At 39.1% G+C, this 24605-nt stretch overlaps 1 protein-coding gene across 2 annotated transcripts in view; it reads right to left on the reverse strand.

Moving 5' to 3' along the window:
- The window catches only part of PCSK5 (proprotein convertase subtilisin/kexin type 5), a 264877-nt gene that overhangs the window by 172859 nt on the left and 67413 nt on the right, over nucleotides 1–24605 (reverse strand). For both annotated transcript variants that reach the window (XM_075725783.1, XM_075725784.1), the window contains exons 4-5: nucleotides 15090–15233; nucleotides 12736–12812 (exon numbers count right to left, since the gene is read on the reverse strand). In XM_075725783.1, coding sequence (XP_075581898.1) covers nucleotides 12736–12812; nucleotides 15090–15233 — 221 coding nt within the window. The remainder of the gene's footprint in view (nucleotides 1–12735; nucleotides 12813–15089; nucleotides 15234–24605) is intronic.

The following is a 24605-nucleotide window of genomic DNA, read 5'->3' on the forward strand; positions in this document are numbered from 1 at the left end:
TCAGCAGATGCCTCAGAGGCACCCTCTCTTTCACTTTCCATGTCTTTCCACCTACATGCAAGAGACTTCTAGATCCTTGCAAAAAATATCTGTTGTGACACAAAGGTCATCTTGTCATTTTCACAGTCAATGCACTACATAGATTTCTAACTGAAAATACAAAATCCCCAAAGCAATCAAACACCCAAACCTGAAAACATCCACACGTCTTCATAGAAGGATACCGAAAAGAAATATGTAAGTCAACAGGAAACCTCACAAAATCACTAGATAAGTTTCTAGATGTTGTCAGCAGATGTGTTGCTTCATCAACAACTATTTTATTTACAAATTGCACTGATTTAACTGGAAAGATGTAAAAGTAAATGTATTTAAACAAACAAGCAAAAATCTTTGCAGCCAGCTTCCTGTACCATTTTAACAATGTTTTACATCACTTTAATTTACCCTTGTTAATTACAAAAATAAAATATTTCAACCTGACATAAGTATATTTAAGATGAGACTTAGAAAATAAGTCTTTACACTAATTCTCCTCATGCAACTATATGGATAATGAGCATAGTTTAAGGTTTTGTTAATGGTTTTTGAGTCAAAAATTAATCCTAATTTGGGAACAAGGCCTCAGATTGCAAAGGAAGTTAGTGTCACTCCCAATATTACTTTACACAAATCAAACACTCTTGGTATGCTTTATGAATGCTTCCTATTAACTTAACTTAAGCTGCAGGTTTTTATATCAAGTTTCACTAATGAACCATTATCAGTGTTTCTGAATATATGGCTATCTAAAGTTGATGATGTATTTCAGTATTTTTTAAAAGCTTCAGACTAAGAACCGAAACACTGACACAACGAGTATTTTTGGCTAGGCCCTGCATTTGTTATTCCTAGGAAAATCCACCCATATTTATCTAAGATATTAGCCTTAGAAAACACAGGCTTGGACACAATGAGTAAAGCTTGCTAGAAATTTGCTGCTGAAACTTCCAAATGTACCACCTACAGTGAACATACTTGTACCTGAGAAAGTTCCCTGTGTACTGGCTACACCATGTTATCTATACAGCAGGCATAAAGAAGAGCTTTGGATGAGGTGGACAGAAGTGAAGTAGTCTATCATCTGGTTTTTGAGCAAAGGAAAAAATGTCATTAACTAAAACCTGCAAATTTGCTTTCCCACCTGCTTGCATTTCACCAATTTTACTGTAACATCTACAATCTAAAAAGCCATACTGTTGGATGTAAGAAAACACTATTCTCATTCTGCTGAAAAGGTACTGAGAGGTTAAATTGCAAATCTGAGACTAGAAGGAACACCTCTACTAGAACAGCCACAGCTTAATAATGGTAACTTTCATAATAAATATGTAAATTCTACACCCTTTTCTTTGCTCTCTAAGCACATCATCATATCACATCTGTAAACAAAGCCAGGAATAAAACTTCAGACTGCAATTTCTCAGCATCCCTGCATAAGCTAGCAAACTGCATGTAAACCAGTGACAGACAGGAATGTTTTGTTCCACATTCGTGCTGTCCCATGGCAGAGGTCTGCCCTGTGAATTAAAAGACTTTATATTGCAACCTAATTGTGCATGAAGAAATCAAGTGATGGAATTACTTGAGTTAACCGAAGTGAGGAAGTAAAGATATTTTTCTACTTTTCCTCAACTGTTTTCTACCTGCATTTTCCCACACGTCATCCAGTCACATCCACTGCTACAGGTGTCAGTTATGTGTTGCTTTTCAGGGACCAATGGAGCAGCACAGCTACTGTGGGATCAGCAGCTCTGCAACAGCTCCACATTTGGATACTTCTCCAGAGCATACGTCTCTTATACCAGAACATGCCTACATATGCAGAGAGTAACTTATCACAGATCTTGTGGTCAACTTCACCATGAAATCAGGCTCACAGGGATAATGCTTCAGATATCTGTTACCATACAGAATCCTTCCAAAGCTTTTAGAATTACTCCTGGGAACTAGTACATTATTAAAAGGTTGGAGTATTGACCCCAGCAAGCAGCTAACCCCCACCCAGTCACTTGCTCCCTCCTTCCCACTGGGACGTGGGAGAGAATTGGAAGAGCAAATGTGAGAAAAACTTCTCAGTTGAGATAAAAACAGTTTAATAAATAAAGGGGAAAAAAGAAGAAAACCAACCAAGTGATGCATAGACAATTACTCATCACCTCCCACCTGCAGACCAATGCCCAGCCACTGTCCAAGTAACAGCTAGTTTGGAAAAACTCCCCCCCTCTGCTTTAGTGCTGTGCATGGGATGTCTGTTTTGTTAGTTGGGATCAGCTGTCCCAGCTGTGTCCCCTTCCAGCCTCTTGCCCACCATCAGCCTCCTTGCTTGAGGGGGCAGTGTGAGAAACAGAGAAGGCCTTGATGCTGTGCAAGCACAGTTCAGCAGTAGATAAAACACAGGTTATCAACACTATTCTGGTCACAAATCTAAAACATAGGACCATATGGGCTGCTGTGGAGAAAATTAACTCTGCCCCAACCAGATCCAGTACCACCTGGTATAACTAGGAAAAATAAGCCATGAAAAATCCTTTATCAGGACTGTCCATGTTCCTAGACCACCGTGAATAAAACAAAGTAACACTAATGCCTGTGCTCTTTATCACCTTAAATTGAAGGCCATAAGCCTGCTCTGTTACAGATACATTCTGTACTTAGGTATTTTATCTTCCATTCCACATCTTTTGTTTCACAAGCTTTTGTATGAGAGTATATTATCAGTCACTATTTGTCCTATGTTTCACGTTTTTCATCCAGACTGACACCAATATACATCAGCTGGAGAGATCTCGGGTGCTTGAACAATCTCCTTTTACTTAAAAATCTCCACATTAGGTCCCCATCATTTCTGTGCAATGAAAAAACAAGTGAAACAGAAAAAAAAACCCTTCTCAAAAATATTTTGCATCAGTTCTACTGAAATCACACCTAAGCAGAAACGAAAAATATCCTATGAATACAAGAATGCAGATCTGGAGTTTCATGTTTAGATCTCCTTCGCAGGAAAAGCAGTCCATTGAACCTCCTAAAAACAGTCTGGGGGAATGCTTTTAAGGAAAAAAGATATTTATGCTTTCATGCAAGGAAGATAACAGACACAAGGATCCTAAGGTCATAAGTCAAAAAAGAGGAGCAATACGATAATGTGCAGGCAGGTCATGGATGGGTCTTTACCCATTCTGCATACTCCATTTCTAACAGTAGATGACTGCTGTGACAACATTTTAAGGAAATGAATATTACATAACTCTAGGTCTCCACCATATTCCAGCTCAGAGACATACGTCCTACCCATTTTGAATTCTGAGTGCAATTTCAATTGCACTGTGCAAGACATGTACTGTGCTTAATCCTAAATTTCATTTGATGCTGTTCTGCATTAAATGGACCTCCCATTTCTCTTTAGAGCTGTACTTCAAAGATGAATGACGAAATTGTTGAAATAAGTTCAAGTCCTACTCTTATCTGTCTTGACAATTGTTTTTTAATGAAACATATAATTGATTCAGCAGGAGCAAGGTTTGGTCCTAATTGTAAAAGGTGTTTCACCATAAGAAGTCTAATTCTCACACACTCACTACACTGCAGAACAAGTTAGTAGCTCTTCACCTGATGTTTCTGCAGTGTTCAGAAGAGTAGTGCAGGGACCTAAGTCTGGGCTGAAAGGCGAAGTACACATACCTTCTCATTACACTCTCTTTGGAACTCTTTGACACCTCTAGCCAAGAGCCTCATCATCCTACATGCTGGAGAAGTGAACAAGCCATAGTCTCTACCTCAGTTTGCTAAAGTCAGATTTGACGATTGCTTTGGGACTCTATAGCAATACAAATAATTTTCAAAGCAGGTTAAACTTTTGTAGCATAGACCCCAGCAGCACAATCTATATCTATGATGGACACCCATTGCTTTACTTCTGCATCTGAATTTCTTTACCTTGATTGCTTTCCTTCAGGAAAAAAATGTGACTTGTCTTCAAGAGAGCAATCTGACTTTGCTTAAAATGTCAAACATAATAATTTGACCATGTATCTTCGAGAAAAATTACAAAATGACAGTAATGTAAAACAAGGCTAGAAAAAATAAGCCTGCTTACAGCAATAAACTTATGCAGATGCATATTTTTTCATTTGCAAGAAAAAGCAACATCTGAGAGTTTTATCCTGAAAGTGTCTTATAAAAACATCTACTAATTCCGTTAAGACATCTGCTTATAGCAAAACTTCACAGAGTTCAACTGTCAATAGCATGTTATTTAGAAAAAATGCTTCAATTAAAAAGCTTTTGACACTGGATTCATAATTACTTTATCAAACTTGTAATTAGAAGTCTGCTTTTGATGCCACAAGCACTGAAAGGAGAATCACTACTATACTTTGTGCATGTATGTGCTGGCTGAGAATTCTCAATGAACCACATTTTGCACTGCATTTGACTGAGCTGAATACTGTGAAATCAGCTGGCAAAACTGATTCCATATACACAGCATGGATCCACTCTTCAACTTTCTCTAATACCTACAATGTCTGAAAAGGGGACAACATATAGAAATTTATTTGTGCTCTCAAATTCTACTGGGCTTTAGACCTGTATGTATAAACATATGTAACTTGAAACTGGTCTACCATTTTACTGAATCAAAACTTGCCTACTGTAGTTGCAGACTCCCCTTCTAAGTTCAAAACCTCAAAATACAGATGCATACTTAGAGGAAATACCAACTCTAGGAAAAAGACCATCTGAAAAAATCTTTCATTTCTAACTCTGCATAAAAAAGAATTCAGAAAAGTGAATGCCACAAATACAGTAACCATCAAAGCTTATATCCCTCCTATTGTTGACTTTGAATTGGAGAGGAAGATCTGACTCATTGTTATCAATTATTTACATAAAAGAACTAGAAGCAGTTACATAATGCTTCAGAATGTCATTTTATTTGTGAGCTCATTGTCTGGTACTACAGTAATTAGAAACAGGAAAAAGGCTTTCCTGTAGTGTTGTGGTTAAACGTTTTGAGACCATGAGAGTCTTATACATTATAAAAAGGAAGAGCACTGCTTCTCAAACACTAATTAGGTGGTAGGAAATACTGCTCAGCAACTGATACCAAGGTAGTGAAAAAGAACTATTTTTTCATCTATGAGTAACTGGAATCCTGGCCGAACTTTGTTTTTGTTTATTCCTCTGTTTGACTTCTATCGCTTTCAATGATTACTCGAAGAAACATCTTTCCTTTGGCTCTCAAAAAACTGTAACTCATACCACTTGTGGACTTGGGAGGGGATTATGTAATGCAGTGTGATAATATAATGAGCAGATTAGAAGAGTTCACCAGAACGACAATCTTTGGCAGTTTGACAAAACATTCATTAGGATAATTTCCACTATTGAAGCTGGAACCTGGATCAAAAGGCTACTGAATCAAGCCCTGTAGTCCAGTGAATTTTTCATTGTCTTGTCAACATGAAATGCTCTCACAAGAGACTGGTGATGAGGGTGCTTGTCGTGGGTGAGTGAACTAACTTGGCAAAGACTGCCTCTCCTCTAGCCCGGCTAATTGTCCTCAGCTACCAGCAATTCTGGGGTCCCACATACTCTCAAAAGCTTCAAAAGAAACACACATTTTATTCTGAGGCAGGAAAACATGAGAATTTCAAAACATCAACACTTAGTTTGTTTTCTGTTCTGCTTTAATGCAGACCTTATCTCTTCCCACAGGTTAAAAACCTGTTTTAGATTAAAAGAAAAACGTCAAATGCACTATGTGGTGTGGATTCATGCTCCATGTTTCTACAATATTTTTCTTTCAAGGAAAGGAAGTTTTCCTCTAAAAAATTTTACACACATGCATCAAGTCCTTCAGTCCTTCCCTGAGAGAAACAAAGGATGTATGATGATTACTCCTGAGGTATGGCCACCTTCAGGATGTGCATGCTCCTTGGGTAATAGCACACAGGGACTGTAAGTAACAGTTAAAACAGAAAGTGAAGAAAAATATGCTCCAAATGAATCTGTAAAATTATCCTACTTCACCACAGTACAATTCTGCAAGCTGCAATGTTTATCTCCCTTATTTTCACAATTTTACACTGGCACCTTTAACTGCAGCAACTGGCAAGCAACACAGATCTAGTATCTCATGATCTCCATGCTGCATCATGCCCCTAGGCACTTGGTTGGGTCACTAGATCATAATTAACTTGGAAGCTAGCTGATGAATCACTAACATTGCTCCTCGTAAAATGTGGTAATCTCACTGTAAGCTGACACAGACTAAACCCTACTTCATTATTAACATCTGCTAAAACTGCAGTGCAATAGGATATGGCCATAAGGGCAATGAGTTTAAAATCAGAATAGAACCAAAACACGATAAATCAGGATTGCAATCTCTTACTGCAAAGATCGCCTATACCAATGACCTTTGACTGTTTGGTTCAGACCCTGGTTTTCATAAATGAACACTTCACTAGTTCATAGAAAACAATCCAAAATCTGCAGTTGGAATTAACAATACCACACTCAGTGTAAGCATTTGATCTATTGATCTGAAATACATATACATACTAAGTTAATTCTCTACTCTAAATTACCTTCCTGTTAAGGAAGATTTTTCTGCTATCAGAAATGCTTTGCTGGCATTGGACAGACCACACTTTGCCAGATGACACTATCACAGAATCCTTTGGGTTTTAAGCCTCCAGAGGCTGGAGAAAGTCAAGGTGAAAAGTCAGAAAAAAGGGCAGACACAATGGAGATTCCCTCCGAAAAAAGACTTTTCCTGAAAGCTGATACCTTGCTCCATCTTATCTCCAGCTTCCTTTCACAGCTTAATCACTGGCTTTCCCAGGTCCTCCTTGCAGGTGTGAGCCTTGGGATCTGTAGTTCAGTCCTCTTTGAAAGCCTTGAGCAGGCACAAGCAAAAGAAGTAGTGACTAGTCTAAAAAATTGCCAAGGTCTTTTTCTGTTGTTGTGACTAGCCATCTGACAGCAGAACTGTTTTTTACACAAAAGATAAAGCACAAGATGGTGCAGCCATGCTTCTCAGTACAGCTTATCTTCCCTTTAGTTTTGTGTGCAGCACGATACAGCCAATTTGAAAGCAATAGCAACAGGTGCATACTGGCAATCAAAATGCATAAACCACACAGACAGATACCTCCAACTGTCAGCACTCCTTTCTATCACACTGCTGCAGTGGGAACCTTTTTGAGATGATCTTTCAAGCCAGCAATGAGAGACTTCAGGCTCCCTGTGTTTGACTGTGCTCACTTCTTCAGCTATCTGCTCTGAATAGCATCACAGCAGTCAATGAAGCTTTTTACTTTTACTTTTTTGACCATCCAGGATGCAACAGAAGCTGATCTGCCTGTCAAATATCTAGTATCCATGCTGATTAAATGACTCAGGACATACTACAGGTCTTTGACACAAGCAGACAGTATAAACTAGCAGCTTGTCACTCGTGGAAGAAAATCAAATCTTTGGCATTTTATTGAGCATCTACATTAATGTGACTGACAAAGGAAAGTAATAACAAATCGGAATGAATGCCACAGAAAAACAATGTCAATATGTTGGATCAAGCAGGACTGAAACTCATTAGCTCATTAACTTTTTTGCTGTTGTGAGATGTAAAGCTGTCCAGAAGATGCAAAGTTTAGACATAAGTAGCTCGTGTTTCTTATGATTTTTGAACAGCAAAAATCGTTGTCTCCCCAAAATCTTACACTCATTAAAAAATAATTTAGAAGGTTATTAAAATAAGTTATTTATGTAGTGGGATGCATCACTGAAAAATGTTGAAGAGGCATCCAAAGAGTGACTCAGTATCTTCAAAACACAAGTGATAGCTTACTTTTACTTTTTCTTACATAAGTTTAGGCAGAACTGCATTAAAGTCAACTGGTACTATTTAAAGGAGTTTTTTTGAAAGGTCCTCTGTTTTATAAAAGTACCTGTCAGTAGAATAAGACCTAAGCTTTGAAATATCATCCCCATGAAATTTCTCATGAAACAGAAAAACTCATTTTTGTTCGGTCAAAATAGCAAAATGTTTTAATACTATGAACATTGCTGTTTTATTTCTGAGGCTATACAATGGGTAGAGTACCATTTCAGTGACCCCATTTGCATTCTGCCTAAGGACCTCTGACTGATAATGCCTAGTTGTTTCAAGGTAGATGTTTACAGGTAATGGTGGAATAACAGAAAAAGAATAAAGCAGCAATACTCGGCAGTAAACCAAAACAAGATGCTTTGCATAGCAGGAATGACTTCATCCACAGCTGACTGCTGTCTTCAGCCTCCGAGCAAAAGGAAGCTCTAGCATAGGCCTGTACTATTTACAAGCTTCATGATTTGCTGCCAATTTGTAGAAACCAAAGTAAACTTCTGGCAGGACTCCTACATACCATAGTAGTTAAAGAAACTATCGTCCCACCCTGATTTTGACTACAAGCCTTGAAAGATTAGTCTAATGTTTCTTTCTACCCTCTTATTCTCCTTAGCTAATATAAGATTTAATGTACAACTTCAAAAATATAATTCTGGAAAGTGCCGCTCTGGTTATCTTCAGTTGCTTCACAACCCCCCAGCTAATTTTTTCTCATTCCTTTTTCCTCACCAATAAGCCTTGGCAACAGAAAGTCTTCACAACTAATTAAAAGTGAAAGGCTAGCAAACAGACCCAGTACCCTGATGTTTCACAGCTGCGTGCAAAGCTGCCCAGAGACACCTGCTTATTTTTAAAGCAATTCTTTTTACTCTTTATTATTCCATCCCTTAAGGTTAGGTTATAAAATGAAGCAGAATAAACTAGATCATTTAATGAAATGATGGTACATTTGTACATCCCACCTTTACTGGAAGACACAAATCACCATTACACAATGTTGTCCAGTTGCTATAGCAGGAAGCAGGAATCAACCAAACTGATCTTGCACATTACACAGTCTTTGCAAAGTATGGCTTTCAGAATGTTCCCTGGTTGTGGTTACCTCAACTTCCAGGCACAACTTGAGTATGCAGTGCCAAATGGCCATGTATGCTGGATAATCAGAATTCCTGCCCCAATTTCTGGAGATATTTTAGACACATAAAAATATAGGCAGGCTACTAGTAGTGCTTTTCAGCACCTATGTAGTCATTTAATTCTTGTTGAGTCCAGTGGGAACTAGGGAAGGAAGGGTTACAGCCCCAAAAGTTGAAGGTGCTTAGGTGCTGCTTACCAGGCTCAGTGTATCTGCTAATTGGAAATACTGAGCCTCTATGTGGAGGTTAGGCTGCCAAGTAATCTTACACTGAAAGCATGCTTCATGTATTCTCTGTGTCCAAAAGCTGACTCTACACTGATGCTGTACCTCCTGATAACACTGACGAAGCTCAGTACAGCGCAGCATCTACCCCCACCACTACATCTCACCACAGGACCTTAGGGGTTGGGCGGTGAGAGTATTCACCAGGGAGGTAGGGTACGACAACTCAAATCCCCCAGCCCTAGGAGAGAAATTAATCAGTCCAGTTTTATATCCCATATAAAACTCTAACCAGCAACAAAACAGAAAACAGCCTCCCTTCTCTGGACATGCTTTGTAAGAAAGTGATGACTTCAGTACCCAGCCAAAGAAGAAGATTCAGCTGTGATTCACAGCTGGAGGTATGTGGCTCATCACAGCACCAAAGAGGGTGAATCCCTGAAAGTGCACCTAAACTGGGAGGCCTCCAAGTGTACCCTTGCCATGCCCCAACTCCAAGGACAGTAGGTTCTTCACACAGATGAGCCAAGATGTGTCCCCACAGTGTGTGTGGGAATAGGGGGTTGGTGGACAGCAGGAGAGAGGGATGTGCTGTGATGCAAACCGGCAGCTCAGCTGAGGAATATTCGCAGAGGGCCAGGCTGACCGTGCCATCTTTTCTCAAAACTCCTTGGAGGCCACTGCTGGTGACTGCCCATCCACCACGTTCAGTTTTGTGGACAATAGTCATAGGCACTTGGGACATTGTCATAGAGTCACCTTAGTTCACTGAAACTGGCATTGCCAGTGAGATGTTCAGGCCATGCTTCATTTTCCCCACTTGCACCTGTCTCGCTCTCCTCTGATCTCAGGCTGAGCTGAATGAGGTACCTGCCTGACCTGGCTGAAAAGGCAATTTGTTGTTGCTGTTGCTGGCAGCACAGTTTTCAGCGTGATTCACTCTGGAATGCTGCACAAAGGCTGGGGAAAGGAGGAAATGGCTAACATGAGGTAAGGAGTGGGGGTGACCACCGTTTCGTGGTGATCATGCAGCCACGGTTTTGCTCTTCCAACACTTTGTACCAGGCTATAATATAGAAGAAACCTAGTTCAAAGCTAGGCCTGATGCTGAAGTGGTCGGTCATACAAATTAGATGTTGCAGCATGCTGAGTGGCAATGTCTACATATTCTGGGCTGTTTTCCTATGTTCCCATATGTTCCTATGTTCTGACTCCATTTTCAGGTAACTAGCATGTTTATAAACCTTGCTTGTAGTCCTGAGACTCTCAGAACCCAAACCAAAGATTTATCTTATTAGCCACCAAAAATGTATACCACATTTGCTGATTCTGACCTTTCTACACCAGTGACAGGACACCTCTACAACTGAGATAACAACGGCACATGAAATTCCTCAATTGTAAGAAAAATAGAAGGCTTTGGAAAGAGCAAGAATTCATAGACTTTTATTCATTCTTCTGTTCCAATGAACATGTGTCTTGAGGATATCTCCTGACAACTTCAGTGCAGTATTAGCATTTTCAGTACAAGCACCTAGCTCTGAAATCCTTGGCTTGTCACTAACTTAACTGAGGCAATGCAGCGACTGGGTCTGGCTACCATTTGTTCCACATCAGTGTTTTCTTTTTACTTAAACTAGGCTGCATGTGCACAATGTTTACACATTTCAAAACAAAGGGTTTTACTGAATTTCTCTTTTTATTCTCTCATGGTATTCTTGCTTTAGGAGATTTCTAGGGAAGAAGAGGCAGACATGATTCAGTAAACTGACCTTCTGTATGAAAATAGGATGAGAAAGATATGCCTAATGGGCAAAAGGGAAAGAAACAGCTCTTGCATGAGCTTGTTTCTAGAAAAAAATATTTGGCAGCATGTAAACAGCATCAAATAAGAACAAGTGAATGAGAACATAGGCCAAGATTGCAGTCCCAAATAAATAAAAGATTAATATTATTCAAATTAATACCAACATAATGTATTTCTATGTTAAACAGTATTTCTAGTCATCACAACTAACGGGGGGGGGGGGGGGGGGGGGGTTGTATGTATATTTATTTACATAGCTTGTAAGAGCTAAATCCTTACACATTTCTCATCTCAGCCTACCAGGCAGGATCAGGCTGACTGACCAAACAAGTATTTGGCAGAATTCACCTCAGTTTTCACAGCCATTTCACCCTATGGCTGAAAGGAGCTATGACAGCTCCTTGAGATTCACTATAAGACAAGTGGATCTATACGTAACAGGCAGCTATGCATAACAAAGGTCCTGTTCTTCTGCCTGTCTACACATGGTTCCCTGCTGTTATGAAGAAGGTGTTGACCAGGAGAGGATTCTCTCATCAAAGTGTGATCCAAAGTTGCTCCAAGTGGTTTCTCCAGTCAAACCAATGTTAAGTTTTGCTGCTGACTCCCAGCTTGTACCTGCTGCATTCTTCTGGATAAAGTTTGTGGGATTGTAGGGAAGAGACAACACAAACCCAAAAGTGTTTCAGTTGTGTAAAGGACGAAGTTTCGCCTCTTGTAGTCTCTCTTCTGCAGGCAAACAATACTAAATGCCTTCCGCAATAAAAAAAAAACCCCAAACCTCAAGAAAACAAAATGCACAGTCGGCATGTTGACAGCTAGTAGGATTATCCTTCCTTATTCATGCAATTCCACAGAAAGGTATTTCTTTCTGCCAAGTACCAAGTTAAAAAAATGTTACTAACAAATAACTGCCCTCAAATACTCATACGGGCAGAAAAGTGGCCTGCTTCCTGAGGTGAGGCATCCCTCCTAGTGTCTCCCCCAGCCTTTACCACAGCACATCTAAAGAGCAGAGTTGGAATGACAAATATCAGGAAGCTGAGCTCTGAATGAGAAATACATCATTCATGGAGATATATCCAACCAGTCATGCTACACAGATATTATAATCCAACAGAATTGCCACTTCTGGGTTTATAAGGTTTCTATCAAACCTCCACATGTAAAATCTCTATCACTTTAAAAGACATTATTAGAGGAAAAAAAACCCCAAACCAACCTCCATTAACTTGTCTGTTCCTTCAGTACCCAAAGTCTATAAAGTTCAAGAGAGCCAGAAGCCAAGCCAGTTGCCACACAAAATAACCCCCCAATAACTCAATGATGATAATATCTGAGGAAAGTAAGAATCACCCCTTATATTCTGCATCCCAAAGGGATTGAAAATGGTTAATTTCAAGTGCCCAGAACTCTCAAACTTTTATGTGCTTTTGGATGGCTCCAAATGTTTTCAAAGAGTAAGTGTCATGCAGTGTGCATGGAAGAGACATAAATACATATTTCACAAAGATTTAAATGCAAATCACACTGCTTTATGAGGATTCAAGTTTCTTAGACTTTCATAGAAGAAGTGGTACTTTCTATTCAACAAACTACATTGAAAACATCATGAATGTCATAGTGCCTTACTTGTTCTCGTTGCTGGCATCGTATCGAGGCATAGGGTCAAAATCATTTCCATTGACATCAAAACTGGCCTGCGAATCCTGTAGCCAACAGGAGAAAGAAAACCAGTTTCTCATTAATTATGCATTGACTCATGTGGCCTATACATTCTTCACCAGGTTCCTACAAGAGAGTAATTAGGTTAACTAACATTCCTGCGGTTTTATGATGGTTGCATGTTTTAGGAAAGGATTATATGTTTAATAATTATGGGACTTACATATTTTATTTTTGGAAAAGGGAGAAGGATAACAAATGCTCTGAAAAAGTACAGTTCCAGTGTCAGATAGGAAATAGTGGTGTTTCATTAAACCAGAAGACTACATTTCTTCTAAGAAACTTTTGGAAGTTAAGAAAGTTCATTCTCAAAATTGGGATTTTGCTAAAAGTTTCAAGATTCAAGAAATTATCTGCACAATGATGACTGAAATGTCAAGTTATAGTTTCAAGTAATAAGAATAATATAATTTTCTTAAGAATATCATTATAAAAATACAGCTTGAAATGCAACACAAACTTCATTCCCATTTCCCTGGGAGTGTAACTGTTTGAAATATTTGCAAGGTATCTCTGTATTTTTGTTCCATATTTTACATTTACCAGGATTCTTACAGCTGAAAATAGTTTATAGAGTAAATAGCTACTGGTTTATATGGCTCCCATTAATTGATGCGGTAGCATGTGGTGTGTTGACATGGCAAGCAGCTCTTTTTAATCTCTTTGTTCAAAACCAGTTACCACATCCACCTCAAATATTCCTGTTTGCAGCCACACCAGCAATAATCTGACATATAGAAGGCATTTGTCATCAAACAAGCAATGTGTACTGCTTTGGGGGAATTTCTGCTGGTGTGAGGAAAGGGAGAGAGGAGGTGGTAAGGGAATAAATAGCTGCTTTAAATTCAGTGGAAGGACAGTACTGGGATGAGGTGACATATGATAAAATCTGGGTCATTCATTGAGGAGGTAAAATTATATTTGGTTTGTTTAAATAACTTAAGAGATTAAAATGAAAGATGTGGCATGCATTAGGATCAAGCATACATTTACAAATAGGGCAATTGCCTGTCACTTGTGTTTGTGCAGTCCTCCTCATGTATTTCAAAGCTGAGTTTCATGTGCAGCATGGAGAAGAATATGGATGTAAGTATGGCTCATTTAAAATAAACGGCTTTAAACTGTGGACATGATTGTAGCTTTTGATGGGTTGTTAAAGATATTTTTGTCACCTTCATCTCTTCAATGCTCTGTCAAGAAGATAGGCTCACTGGCAAAAAGCCTGTGTTCAGGGCTTTTTTACAAGATCTACGTCTGTAATGGAACTGAAGGTATATGTATGCCTTGTGCTGGTCATCTTCACCAGTCTGGCTCAATCCAAATATATTTGTTTGTTTTCTTACCTCGTGTGAATGTACACCTTGCACACTTATTTCAGAGAAATGATCAGGTCCTCAAGGTCATGTGCTTTCAGGCAATGCCCACTCCCAAAGCACAGGACTAATCACTTTGGCAAAGCATGGCCCTGATGCTCCGAACAGCTTCAAACTCCGACACTAACACAAGAAGTCACCCACTACAGAAGCAGCTTCTCCTCATGTTATACAATCCTTTCAAGGTATATTAAACCAATCATTTAAATATGATGAACCACAAGCAAACAGAAACCTCCTGCAGTGACATGAAACACAGGATGCAGAAAACAAAGCTCTCTTACAAATTGTGAGGGGACTCACTGCAGTTAAGAGAGATTTACTAGAAAGACCCCAAATCCAAACCACCTGTTTGTAACTGAGTGATGAGAATCATAACAAGTCATGTCCTTTCCTTTAATATTGTTACTAGCTGTAAGATAAACAGCTTTAAAAATAAATACATGGAAGGATATGCCTAAAATTACAGTCTTTGAGAAAAGCTACTGCCTTGCTAGCTAGATGTATTGGCTGAAAGTGGACTTCAGCTGCATGCATTAACTGAAAAGCAGTGTATTCCATTTCTAAGTTCTGAGAGTGTGAGGATATTAAGTAAAATTATTACAGAAAAGAGAGAAAACATCTGATGATTAGTTCCAGTCCTTCAGAAATTCAGGACTCAGCTACAAGAGGCATGCAGATATTAAATACGTTCAGATGAACACAGTCTTAACAAAACAATACAGATTACCAAAAGCTGTCTTCCTTCCTCCCATTGGTGTTAACATTTGAGGAAACGCTTGTATGATTCTTCCTCCTTCCCTCTTCCCTCCCTCCATCTTTCCAGGAGCAGCAAATTTATTCAGGGTAATAATAAAGCAGCAAATCTGGACTCCTGTGGATACTCACATAATTCTGCATCAGGTCTGGATGGTTTCTTTCAATGCCGTCATCCAGGATGGTGACCACAACGTTCTTTCCAGTGTAACCTCTCTTCCAAGCACCTACTATATTCATATCTGATTGGCAATGGTGGGTGTTATCACTGCAGTGCTGGGAAGAGAAGAGGAGATAAAGATGTTGGATGTTGCAGATTAGTGAGCAGTGTGGGACTGAGATACTATCCTACTTACATTAACTTTACTATTTAAATCAGCACATGAGCATATTCATTTGAATAGTAAATATACAAGATCAACACTTTCATTGGGACATAAAATAATTTAAAAAGAAATGCCAAATTAAACGAAAACTGCTAGACCTGCTTATTTGTCTTTCAGATTACTCTTCATGCTAAGCAATAGAAAAGAGAAGTGTCCAGCCATACTGAACCACTAGAAGCCATGTGTAAAACAAAGCAACTGTTCCTGGCTGTTAAGCGTGCCCGTTTGAAATGTACATTTGAATTATTTGAATTTTTTCAGAAAAACAAACCATATGTGGATAAAAGTAGACAAATGCCTGTACAGAAATGGTCATGGAAACAAAACTTGCTTTTTGGAGCTTATGTACTGTATAATTTCTTGACAGAATGTCTGGAAACTAATCCAGATTCATTTCTATCTACAAAAGAAGGCTTTTGGCAGGTTTTGCAATATCAGCAGGAGATGAGCAGCAGTTAAGAACCTGTAACCAAAACAACACCCTGAAGAACTTGCAGCTTAAGGTGTCTGATGAATTGTAGATAGATAGATTGAGAACAGCCTGGGGTACAGCTTTCAGAGCAACCAAGTCCAGTGTGGTGGAGAAAGAAAGTTGAGGGTACACTAAAACTGAAAGCCTCTTCCTTGATACGAATGCAGTCAGCTCATGTGAAGAAATCTGGCTTGCCATGGCAATGAGACATGACCCTCAGGTATTTGTATGCCCCATTAGCGTCTCTCTAACCCGCACACAGAGTCCTCCCCTATGAAGTGAGTTCAATGAGCCTCTCATCAGCACTGCTTTCGTCCAGCTCCTGCAGGCTCAGACAGAGTAACAGGCAAAAATATAAAAAAAAGAGGGAGTGCAGGGAAGGGAAAAAGCAAAGGGTGGGAGGAAGGAAAAAGAAATTAAAAAAACTTGTAACATAGCAACAGTGGCCACATGAGCACGGTCCACCTCACTCCCTGCCCCACTGCCTCATGTCCCCACTTCAGACTCATATTTTGGCACTCTACAATTTGTAAGGAGTATAAATACATTCAGAGGGATGCACTCCGCCTTGACTTAGTTCATCCCTCTCCTCCTGAATGTAAGCACACTGAAGAACTGTTAGCCATACAGGGTGAAAACTGACATCAGACTACTATTAAATTGTAATTTTTCTCCTCCTTTTTCTCCAGTTTACAGCCAGAGGATTTAAGAGTGGTCATTTGCTGTTACTAAAGCAAGATTACATTATTAGGCACTATATATGTGTACATACTATAAAGTCTCCGTCATGGTCTTTCCCTTGTGCCTGCAAGTATCTGTCTCTCTCTGACTTCAGGGACCAGTTCCAAGGAATGTATAAGGCAGGCTTAATGCTTTTGGCATTGCACGGAAATGCTCATGCTGCTGGCTTTATGAAATTAATTACAGTCTAAACTTGCCATCTGTACACTGAATGTAACGGTTGTACACATGAGGCTTTCTAATGTACAAGCAAGGGGGTTAAAAGTGTGTAATGTTTCTAGATGCCTTTGCATTTTTCAAAAGTGTTACTGAATTAAGCATCAGAAAATACCTGCAAGAGCTATGAATATCATCATTCACATTTTGCTGATGTGAAGGAGACAAAAACATGGAAGCACCAGCCTCCAGCCACAGAGTAAACCCAAGAGAGAACTGCAATGGGCAATCAGGATTCCTGGCTCTAACCTCCAGCCAAATTTCCTGGGCTGTTACACTGCCCCTTCATCCCCTTCTTTGAAATGCCAAATGACCCTTTGGCTGCTTTGCTGACTGTCTTGTCCTCTCTTCCTAGGGGATGAGCTTGTTGTTTTGCTTCCATGCCAGTCAGACCACCCAGGCTGAGCAAGCATATGGGTTTTTCATCCCCATTCCCTTGCAAGCTCTTTGGCTGTCCACCAGAAGATCACTGTTTTTTTCCTTAATGATGTTGGCACAGTCAGTTGCCTTCACTTACCTTACTGGAACTTCTGCTTTTGTGGTGGTGGCTGAAGGGGACTACTTCATCAGCTGCTTTGCTACGTGCATGTAGACAAACACAAGACAAGAGACATCTCTTGCTTTACAGCGTGCTCTGATGAGTCTCTCAAGAGACGTGCCAGATCAAATTGATATTCAAATTATCTTGCTCTGCTCCAAGACTGGGCAAAAATCTAGTCTAAACAATCTTTCTCCAGAAAATAAATTCCAGGGGTAAAGCAGGCATAACTGCATGCCCACTTATAACTTTGGATCACAGCACATGCAACATATGGATACAAAATGCAAAGGCAGCAGAGAAGCATCCAAGTGGGAGTAGTTCAACAGCAGACTAAGGGTTCAGTTCTTACGGTTACAATATATAACTTACTCTCAAGTCCTACTAAAAATAGCATCTTTGTTTTCTTTTCACCTCTATTCCTTACTCTTCTTCCTCCTCTCAATTCTTTCGCTATTTACACTCTTCTCTCCCTGCTCCGAGCCTTGTTCTTCTCTTCCAATACTGTCTTTTACCACTTACAATTCCAGTTTTGTTTTGTTCAACATCTGATCTCAGATTCCCGTCTTTTAACCACAAACTATACCTTCCTCTGGATTTGTGTGTGATTTTCTCCAGATTAATCGGATTGTGCACTTTCCTCTCAAAGCAGTCAGATTTGGCTTTTTTCAGGAACACTTTAAAACTTGGAGTGCAATTACTCTTCAAATACCATATAATATCGTATAGATATATTGTTCCATGTTGAACAGCATCTAAGATGCCATCTATTATTTGGTTTCACTTGCACTCTCTCCTGTCCCTTTAAATTCCTCTTTCCTTCAAAAACATTTCTTGTACGGAATTTTCCACTACCGGGTTCCATTCTATAATTTTTCTTTAACCATGTGCTGCTGCTTTACCACCTATCCAAATTACATTTTCAGCTTCTTAGCAGAGGGCTGGTTTTTAATGAATTTGGAAGCACTGTTTCAATTTACAGTGTTACCCAAACAAAAAATAATAAAACATCTGTCATGATAATAAAAACTATGTGATCAAATTTTATATCAATGGGCTAGTACTGAATTTTATAGCTAATTTTCAATCTATTTTTCCTGTTCTCTCTTTTTAGAATAAAAACAAACCTTGTCATGATAATGTACAAAAGCTGTGTGCTGGCAAGTTTTTATTAGATCTGTTAATCTTTGAACTGTTGCTTTTTGAATTTTAAAGGGAATAGTATAAAATAGGTTAGTGTACAGAATTCCCCCCTCTCCAAGCAGATAAAGTAATTCAGAAATTTCCTGCATTGGTACCATGACCAGACAACTGCAGTTAAGCCAGCACTATTTCAATATATATTGTTTTCATCTGTTGCCTCAAAAGGAGCAAACAGCCTCTTGCCCAGTTACATAGAGTAATTTTAATGAGATTTTTAAAAGGCATTCAAAAGATGATGTTTTTCTTTGGACTGTTTAATTGGAAAATGTTAATGATACCACCGTTAGTATTTAATAGAAACCATCTGCAAGGTTGAGAAACTCTTGAAGTACACGTAGGAAGGAAGAGGGCTATAGTAAGAAAAATTTCAGATACTGAATTTTTCTCATACTTGAAATTCAATGCTTATGAGCATAAAAAGACAAAAGAATCACTTAGACATCTTTGGACAGACAATTTGGAAGCCTGCCTTTGTGCAATTAACAAGCAGACATAACATTAGAAAGATTTCCTGTTTTGATGTTTGCATGGTGCTTTCAGTATCAGACATGGGCCTGGATTCTCTCAGCTATTTTGTGAAATTCTCTTTAAAAACTAGCTTATGGTCATTATCATTATCTTAATGCTTCTTGTCTGCTGCACTAATTTTTGTGGTCAGAGGCTTCGTGTATCCATTTAGGATCAATAACAAAACTGAACAGAGAAATCAAGAATCATATCAATAGTCAAAATCTTTTGGAATTCCAGAGCTTAAAATCAAATTAAAAGAACAATGACTATAAAATTCTGTTCTGTCTTTTGCAATGCCTGTTAGTCTATAAAGACAGAGTAGAAACAGAATTTTCTAATCCTATGACATGCAGTCTCTCAGAAATGGCATATTGTGCCCTCTGTAAGTCTTCATGAGGTACCTTGCATTCGTTTCCTGTAGTTTTTGAGTTACAAGGAGTTCTTTGACAAGATCTTGTCAATATCTAAGGGGATATAGAGAAACACAAGATGATAATCCGAATGACAGAGTTTTAAAGACCAATTGTGAGTTGGCAGGTCTTGGATCTCATTTAGTGGAACATTACACATGCTTCTGCTCCCAGGAAACCTCTGAAATACTAGTTCCCAGTCAGAGATTAGAACAGATACTCTTTTACTATTAAGAATAAGAATAGGAACAAGAATGAGAACAAGAAGACAGTCTCCCCGGTTTCATTAGAGTAGTAATTAAACGGTCTTTGGCACAGACAGAGACAAGCAGACTACAGTCACATTCTGTACATCAGGGGGTTTTGTCAGCTAGTAACCTGTGAGCATGGAGAGGACAGAAGAAGTTGCACAAGATCTCACATAGAGGAAAAAGGACAGTCAATGGCCTACGCATTGACCTTCATCAGCACAAGCAGGGAGAAGGGGGATACACAGGGCCAGGGAATGGACCCTGGCATTTTGTGGAGCTATCAGAAAAAAGAGACCATCTACCTGTTCTATGAAGGGAATGTAATGTGGGGCATTTGGCACTCTTAGCTGGTCCAGGAAAATGCACAGGCAGCAAAGTTTATCAACTTTTAACTTTAGCAGAGGAGACATCCTGATGCTACCTTCAGCTTTCTGAGGTACAGTTTTGTGCAGTGTTCTAAGTTAAAACTTGCCAAGTGTACTCTCTTTTCCTGCAAAAAAGAGAAATCATCTCTTTTCTTTATGCTCTTGATGTGATCGAATTTTAAAGTGGAATGAAAGAAGTAAACAGGGAGATAGTCAGGAAAGTTGGAAAGGTAGGCTCCTTATTAAAATGGCTTGTGTAATGTAATAGAAATCATGACAACACGCTTTGAAGATCACCATAACCTGTAAAGCTAATGTGATCTACTGAAATTATTTTGTCTTCTATAGATTAAGCACTTGACTACATTTTCTAAGATGACTATTAAAATAATGTTTCTTTTTAAAAGTATTTCTTACTTTTTTTGTATTCTTTCTTCACAATAAACAGAAGGTGAAAGAAGGATTTTTAGAAGACGCCAGTTTACTTGCAGATTTTGTTTGTTTGTTTTTCTCAAACATAACCTGATATTTAGTGCATGATACACAACAATTGCTAACTGCTTAGGAAATTATTTTTTTCTGAGTTTCATCTTTAAATAATTTCTGATTATTGCTGCACACAATATTTTTAAGCTATAGCAGAGGCAGGCAGATAATATAAAGTCTGATTTCATCTCAAACACAAGATTTTTTTGCATTAAGTACTATCCAACTTCTTCAGTCATTGAATTGCTACTTTTTTTTATCTGTGTGTGTATCGAGAGAAATATTTCAAGAGTGTACCATATGAAATATTTAACACCAATTTATTGCTTGTGCAATTCCAGAGGGCTTAGTTAATTTACTTCAGAGATTAATTTGTTTCTTAAGCTTTATTGATTCTTTAAGTTAACAAACAAAAATACACTTAGAGGCCAATAAGAACAATTGCAGACATACATTATTTTATGTGTGTTTAAGCAATGAAGGAGAACAGGAAATCAATATAAAAAGGCTTCTTGGATACACAGGAGTATCTGATGGCTATAGTGAGACAAGAATAATTTACAAGACTATATATATGGGGTTTTGCAGTGAAAAATAAGGAGCTCATAAATTTTATTCTTTGTCTGTGATTACATTGCTATTCTTTCCAAAAATAGAATAATTCATAATGTGTTAAATCTGTATTCAAGAAAATTCCATCACTTTTCCATCACTGGCACTTTTTTGAAGTCACCACTGATTGTTTTTCTGCAACCTGGGTGCTGGCTTAAACATGAATTAATTCAGGGAAGCCCTGTAAGTCTATGTTCCACAGGCTGATGACAGCACACCCTTTTTAGGATTGAGAAACTCCCCCCGCTTCTACGTCTGCAGACAGCAAAGTTTCTCTCCCATTTGCAAGTTCTGGAACCTGCAGAGGCACAGAAATAATCTGCTTTGATATCACCTCTTCTTTCTACATGGGGCATGACCTATGGCTCCATTCGGATGCCCGCCTCTAGTCCTGTTGCTTTCCTATGTGGCAGCAACGTGAGAGACTCCTTCAAGGCAAAGAGAGAAATGTAGCTAAAAATGCCTCATAGTCATTGTGCATGTTCTGTCACCTCCAGTAAGAGACAAATATGAAAAGCAACATTCACCAAAACAGCAAAAGTTCCACCACATCATCCCAAAGAGCAAAAATATGCATATGTACAGAAAGAAATGAAAGAAGAAGAAGAAATTGCAAATATAGGCAGCCAGAATGTGTCCATTTTACCCTGGATGCAAAAATCATCCATATGAATGGCATATTACAGACCTGGTGCATCTTGTATATCCTTGAATCAGTGCTCACATATTGAGAGGTACGTGTCAATGTATGGACAGTTTTCTCCCTGGCAAGTGTTGGGAGAAATGTAAGAATCTGACGCAGAACATCTTGGGGAGTCAGTAAAGGACAGAGAAAGGAGAAAAGTAGTAACTTCCACAGCCTTTGGCTACTGCTAAGAAATGCAGGAAGGAAAGAAGCATGCATGGAAATATATCTCTGTATGTGGCTGTATTCTCTCAAGATGACTGTATGATGAGTGTTACTGCTGCTGCTGCTGCTACTACTGACACGACTGCTACTATATAAATAGCCTACTTAGCAAGAAAAGGCCAGCAATCGGATCAAAAGTTAATGCATTTTTACCTGTCTGAAGCCCTGTCTAGGAAAAAAAAAAGTATGGCAATTCTTTTATTAATTAGAGAGAATATGTGAAAAGAACAGCTGCTCCCTGGTCTCAGCTGTGCACCATCAACCCTGGGGATCCAGTATTCATGAAGGATGAATAATTACTCAGAGAGACAATTCTTTCCATTCCACCATTTTTTGTGGCCTTTGCCTCATATTTTTATTTGACCTTCTCTAAGTCCCAAAAAAGAAAGAAAAATAGGGCAGTTTTACAGAAAGTCCCAAGATGCCTTTTTTTTTAATGCATGAGTTTGTGGAGCCGCAGTTGTCTATTAAGACCAAGTTTCTCCCTCTCTCTCTCTCTCAAGCTAGACTTGATGTTTTTGTTATTTCTAAGATAACAATTAAACAGAGAGATGGTAAGTCTTGCTTTAAAATAGTTTTCATAAGTTTCCAAGGATTCTTGCTACACTAAAGACAGGCTCTTCACTGTTTACTTTTTAAGATGTTTTCAAGTCAAAGACCACTACTTCTATCTCAAATTGTTAAAAAGCATGGGAGAGGAAGGCGGTTTTATTTAGAGTTTGTGTGAACATATGTGACAGAATCGAACTAACCACATGGAGCTAAGGCCCTGAGCAGATGGCTTCAATTAATCATTAACCTTCCCAGACTGATGAGAGTGGGAGGAGCCCAGGGCGTATACAAACCCACTTCCGTCCCTTTCCTCTCTCTTTACATTTTACAGGGAAAAGAGAAAAGTGATGTTTAACAAGGATATGCTATTATGGGAATGCTGGGGGTTGGAACGTGAGCAGGGATCTAATTTAGGATGGACCAGGAAACTTGTTTTTCTAAGAATGTTATGAACTTGTAGGAATGAGAGGACTCATGAGGAAACAGATGAAGACATGTTGGCTCTGAATGCTCATACCCAAATTTTAAGGACTGTTGAACTACTGCAGCCCTTTTTTCTCTATTTTATGTTGTGTTGAGGTCCCTCTGATCCATGAGGCAATAGCCTGGTGACATCTGGTGTTAATGGTGGGATGTCCTGGGGGAGAAGGAGGGAGAGAGGGACAATGAGAGGGAGGTATGTGAGACAACAGGACTTGATCAGGAGGATGAAGGAAAGATACATGCCCCTACTCTTCCCCAAGGGACAAAAGAGGGTCGGAAAAGCAGGGCACATGCAGGTCAGGATATGATGACAGCCCCATATGCCATTACTAGTAATGGCAGAGTTTTCCCCTGTTTTCTTGTAGGCGTGTGGAGTTCCTGAGGCTGGAACTGTTTCACAGTGCCTTTATTTCAGCAATAAACATCTATGCTACTCGATACCTAGAAGCCTTTTCCCGAAGAACCATAAAAAGCCATCAGGTTATTGTACCCTTGGTCCCATTATTTACTTGTTTGGTATGTCAGAGGAGATTATAACTTGCCAGAGGACAAACTTTAAGCTCATGAAACTATTCTCTTGAGACAGAAGTATAAAAATCACTCCATACCCTCCTTAGACAGCCTTACAGAAATGTTTAATCTAACACTGAAATGCATGCTGTGAAAATTCATTAACAGTACAGGATCAGACTAAGATGAATGGCTGCTATTTTCATTTGGCTATAGGGAAGTAAGTGCCCTAGGCACCAATGGGCTTTTCACCATTTGAACATGCTATGGTTGATGAATGCAAGGCCCACTATTTATTATAAGAGAAACCTGGGAAGATAAGGCCAAACCACTAGAGGGAGTGGCTAGTTATATTTTGCAGATGAGATCATCTGGCACAAATGAGAGAACTAGCCAAGAGAAATCTAGGGAGGCCTGGGAAGGAAAAGGGAAGGCTATTCAAGAACAAAACAAAACAAAACAAAAGATTTGCGTAATGCAAAAAAGTCCCACACAGTTACTCTTGTTACTGTCTCAGGAAATTTGACTCAGCTGATTAAATGTTAAAGTCCTTCTGCAATGCTGAAGAAGGTTAGTCCAGAGACATATGACACAGCTGTGCATGAAAGACTGTGCAAAATAGGCAACAAATGTAAAAATGTTGTGAAAATTGCAAAGGGTCTTAAAGGAAATCTCAGAAGAGTGTCAGGATTCAAGCTATCTCAGAAAATACAGATAGAATCGTTTAGGTTGGAAAAGACCTTTAAGATCATCCAGTCCAACCATTAACCTACACTACCAAGTCCACACTAAACCGATTAAGGGTAGACTAGACTAAACCATGTCCCAAAGTGCCACATCTACCCGTTTTTTCAACACTTCCAGGGATGGGGACTCCACCACCTCTCTGGGCAGACTGTTCCAATGCATGACCACCCTTTCCGTAAAGAAATTTTTCCTAATTTCCAACCTAAACCTCCCCTGGCATAGCTTGAGCCCATTTCCTCTTGTCCTATCGCTAGCT

The sequence above is a fragment of the Pelecanus crispus genome, chromosome Z (assembly GCF_030463565.1).
Source record: "Pelecanus crispus isolate bPelCri1 chromosome Z, bPelCri1.pri, whole genome shotgun sequence".
Lineage (NCBI taxonomy): Eukaryota > Metazoa > Chordata > Aves > Pelecaniformes > Pelecanidae > Pelecanus > Pelecanus crispus.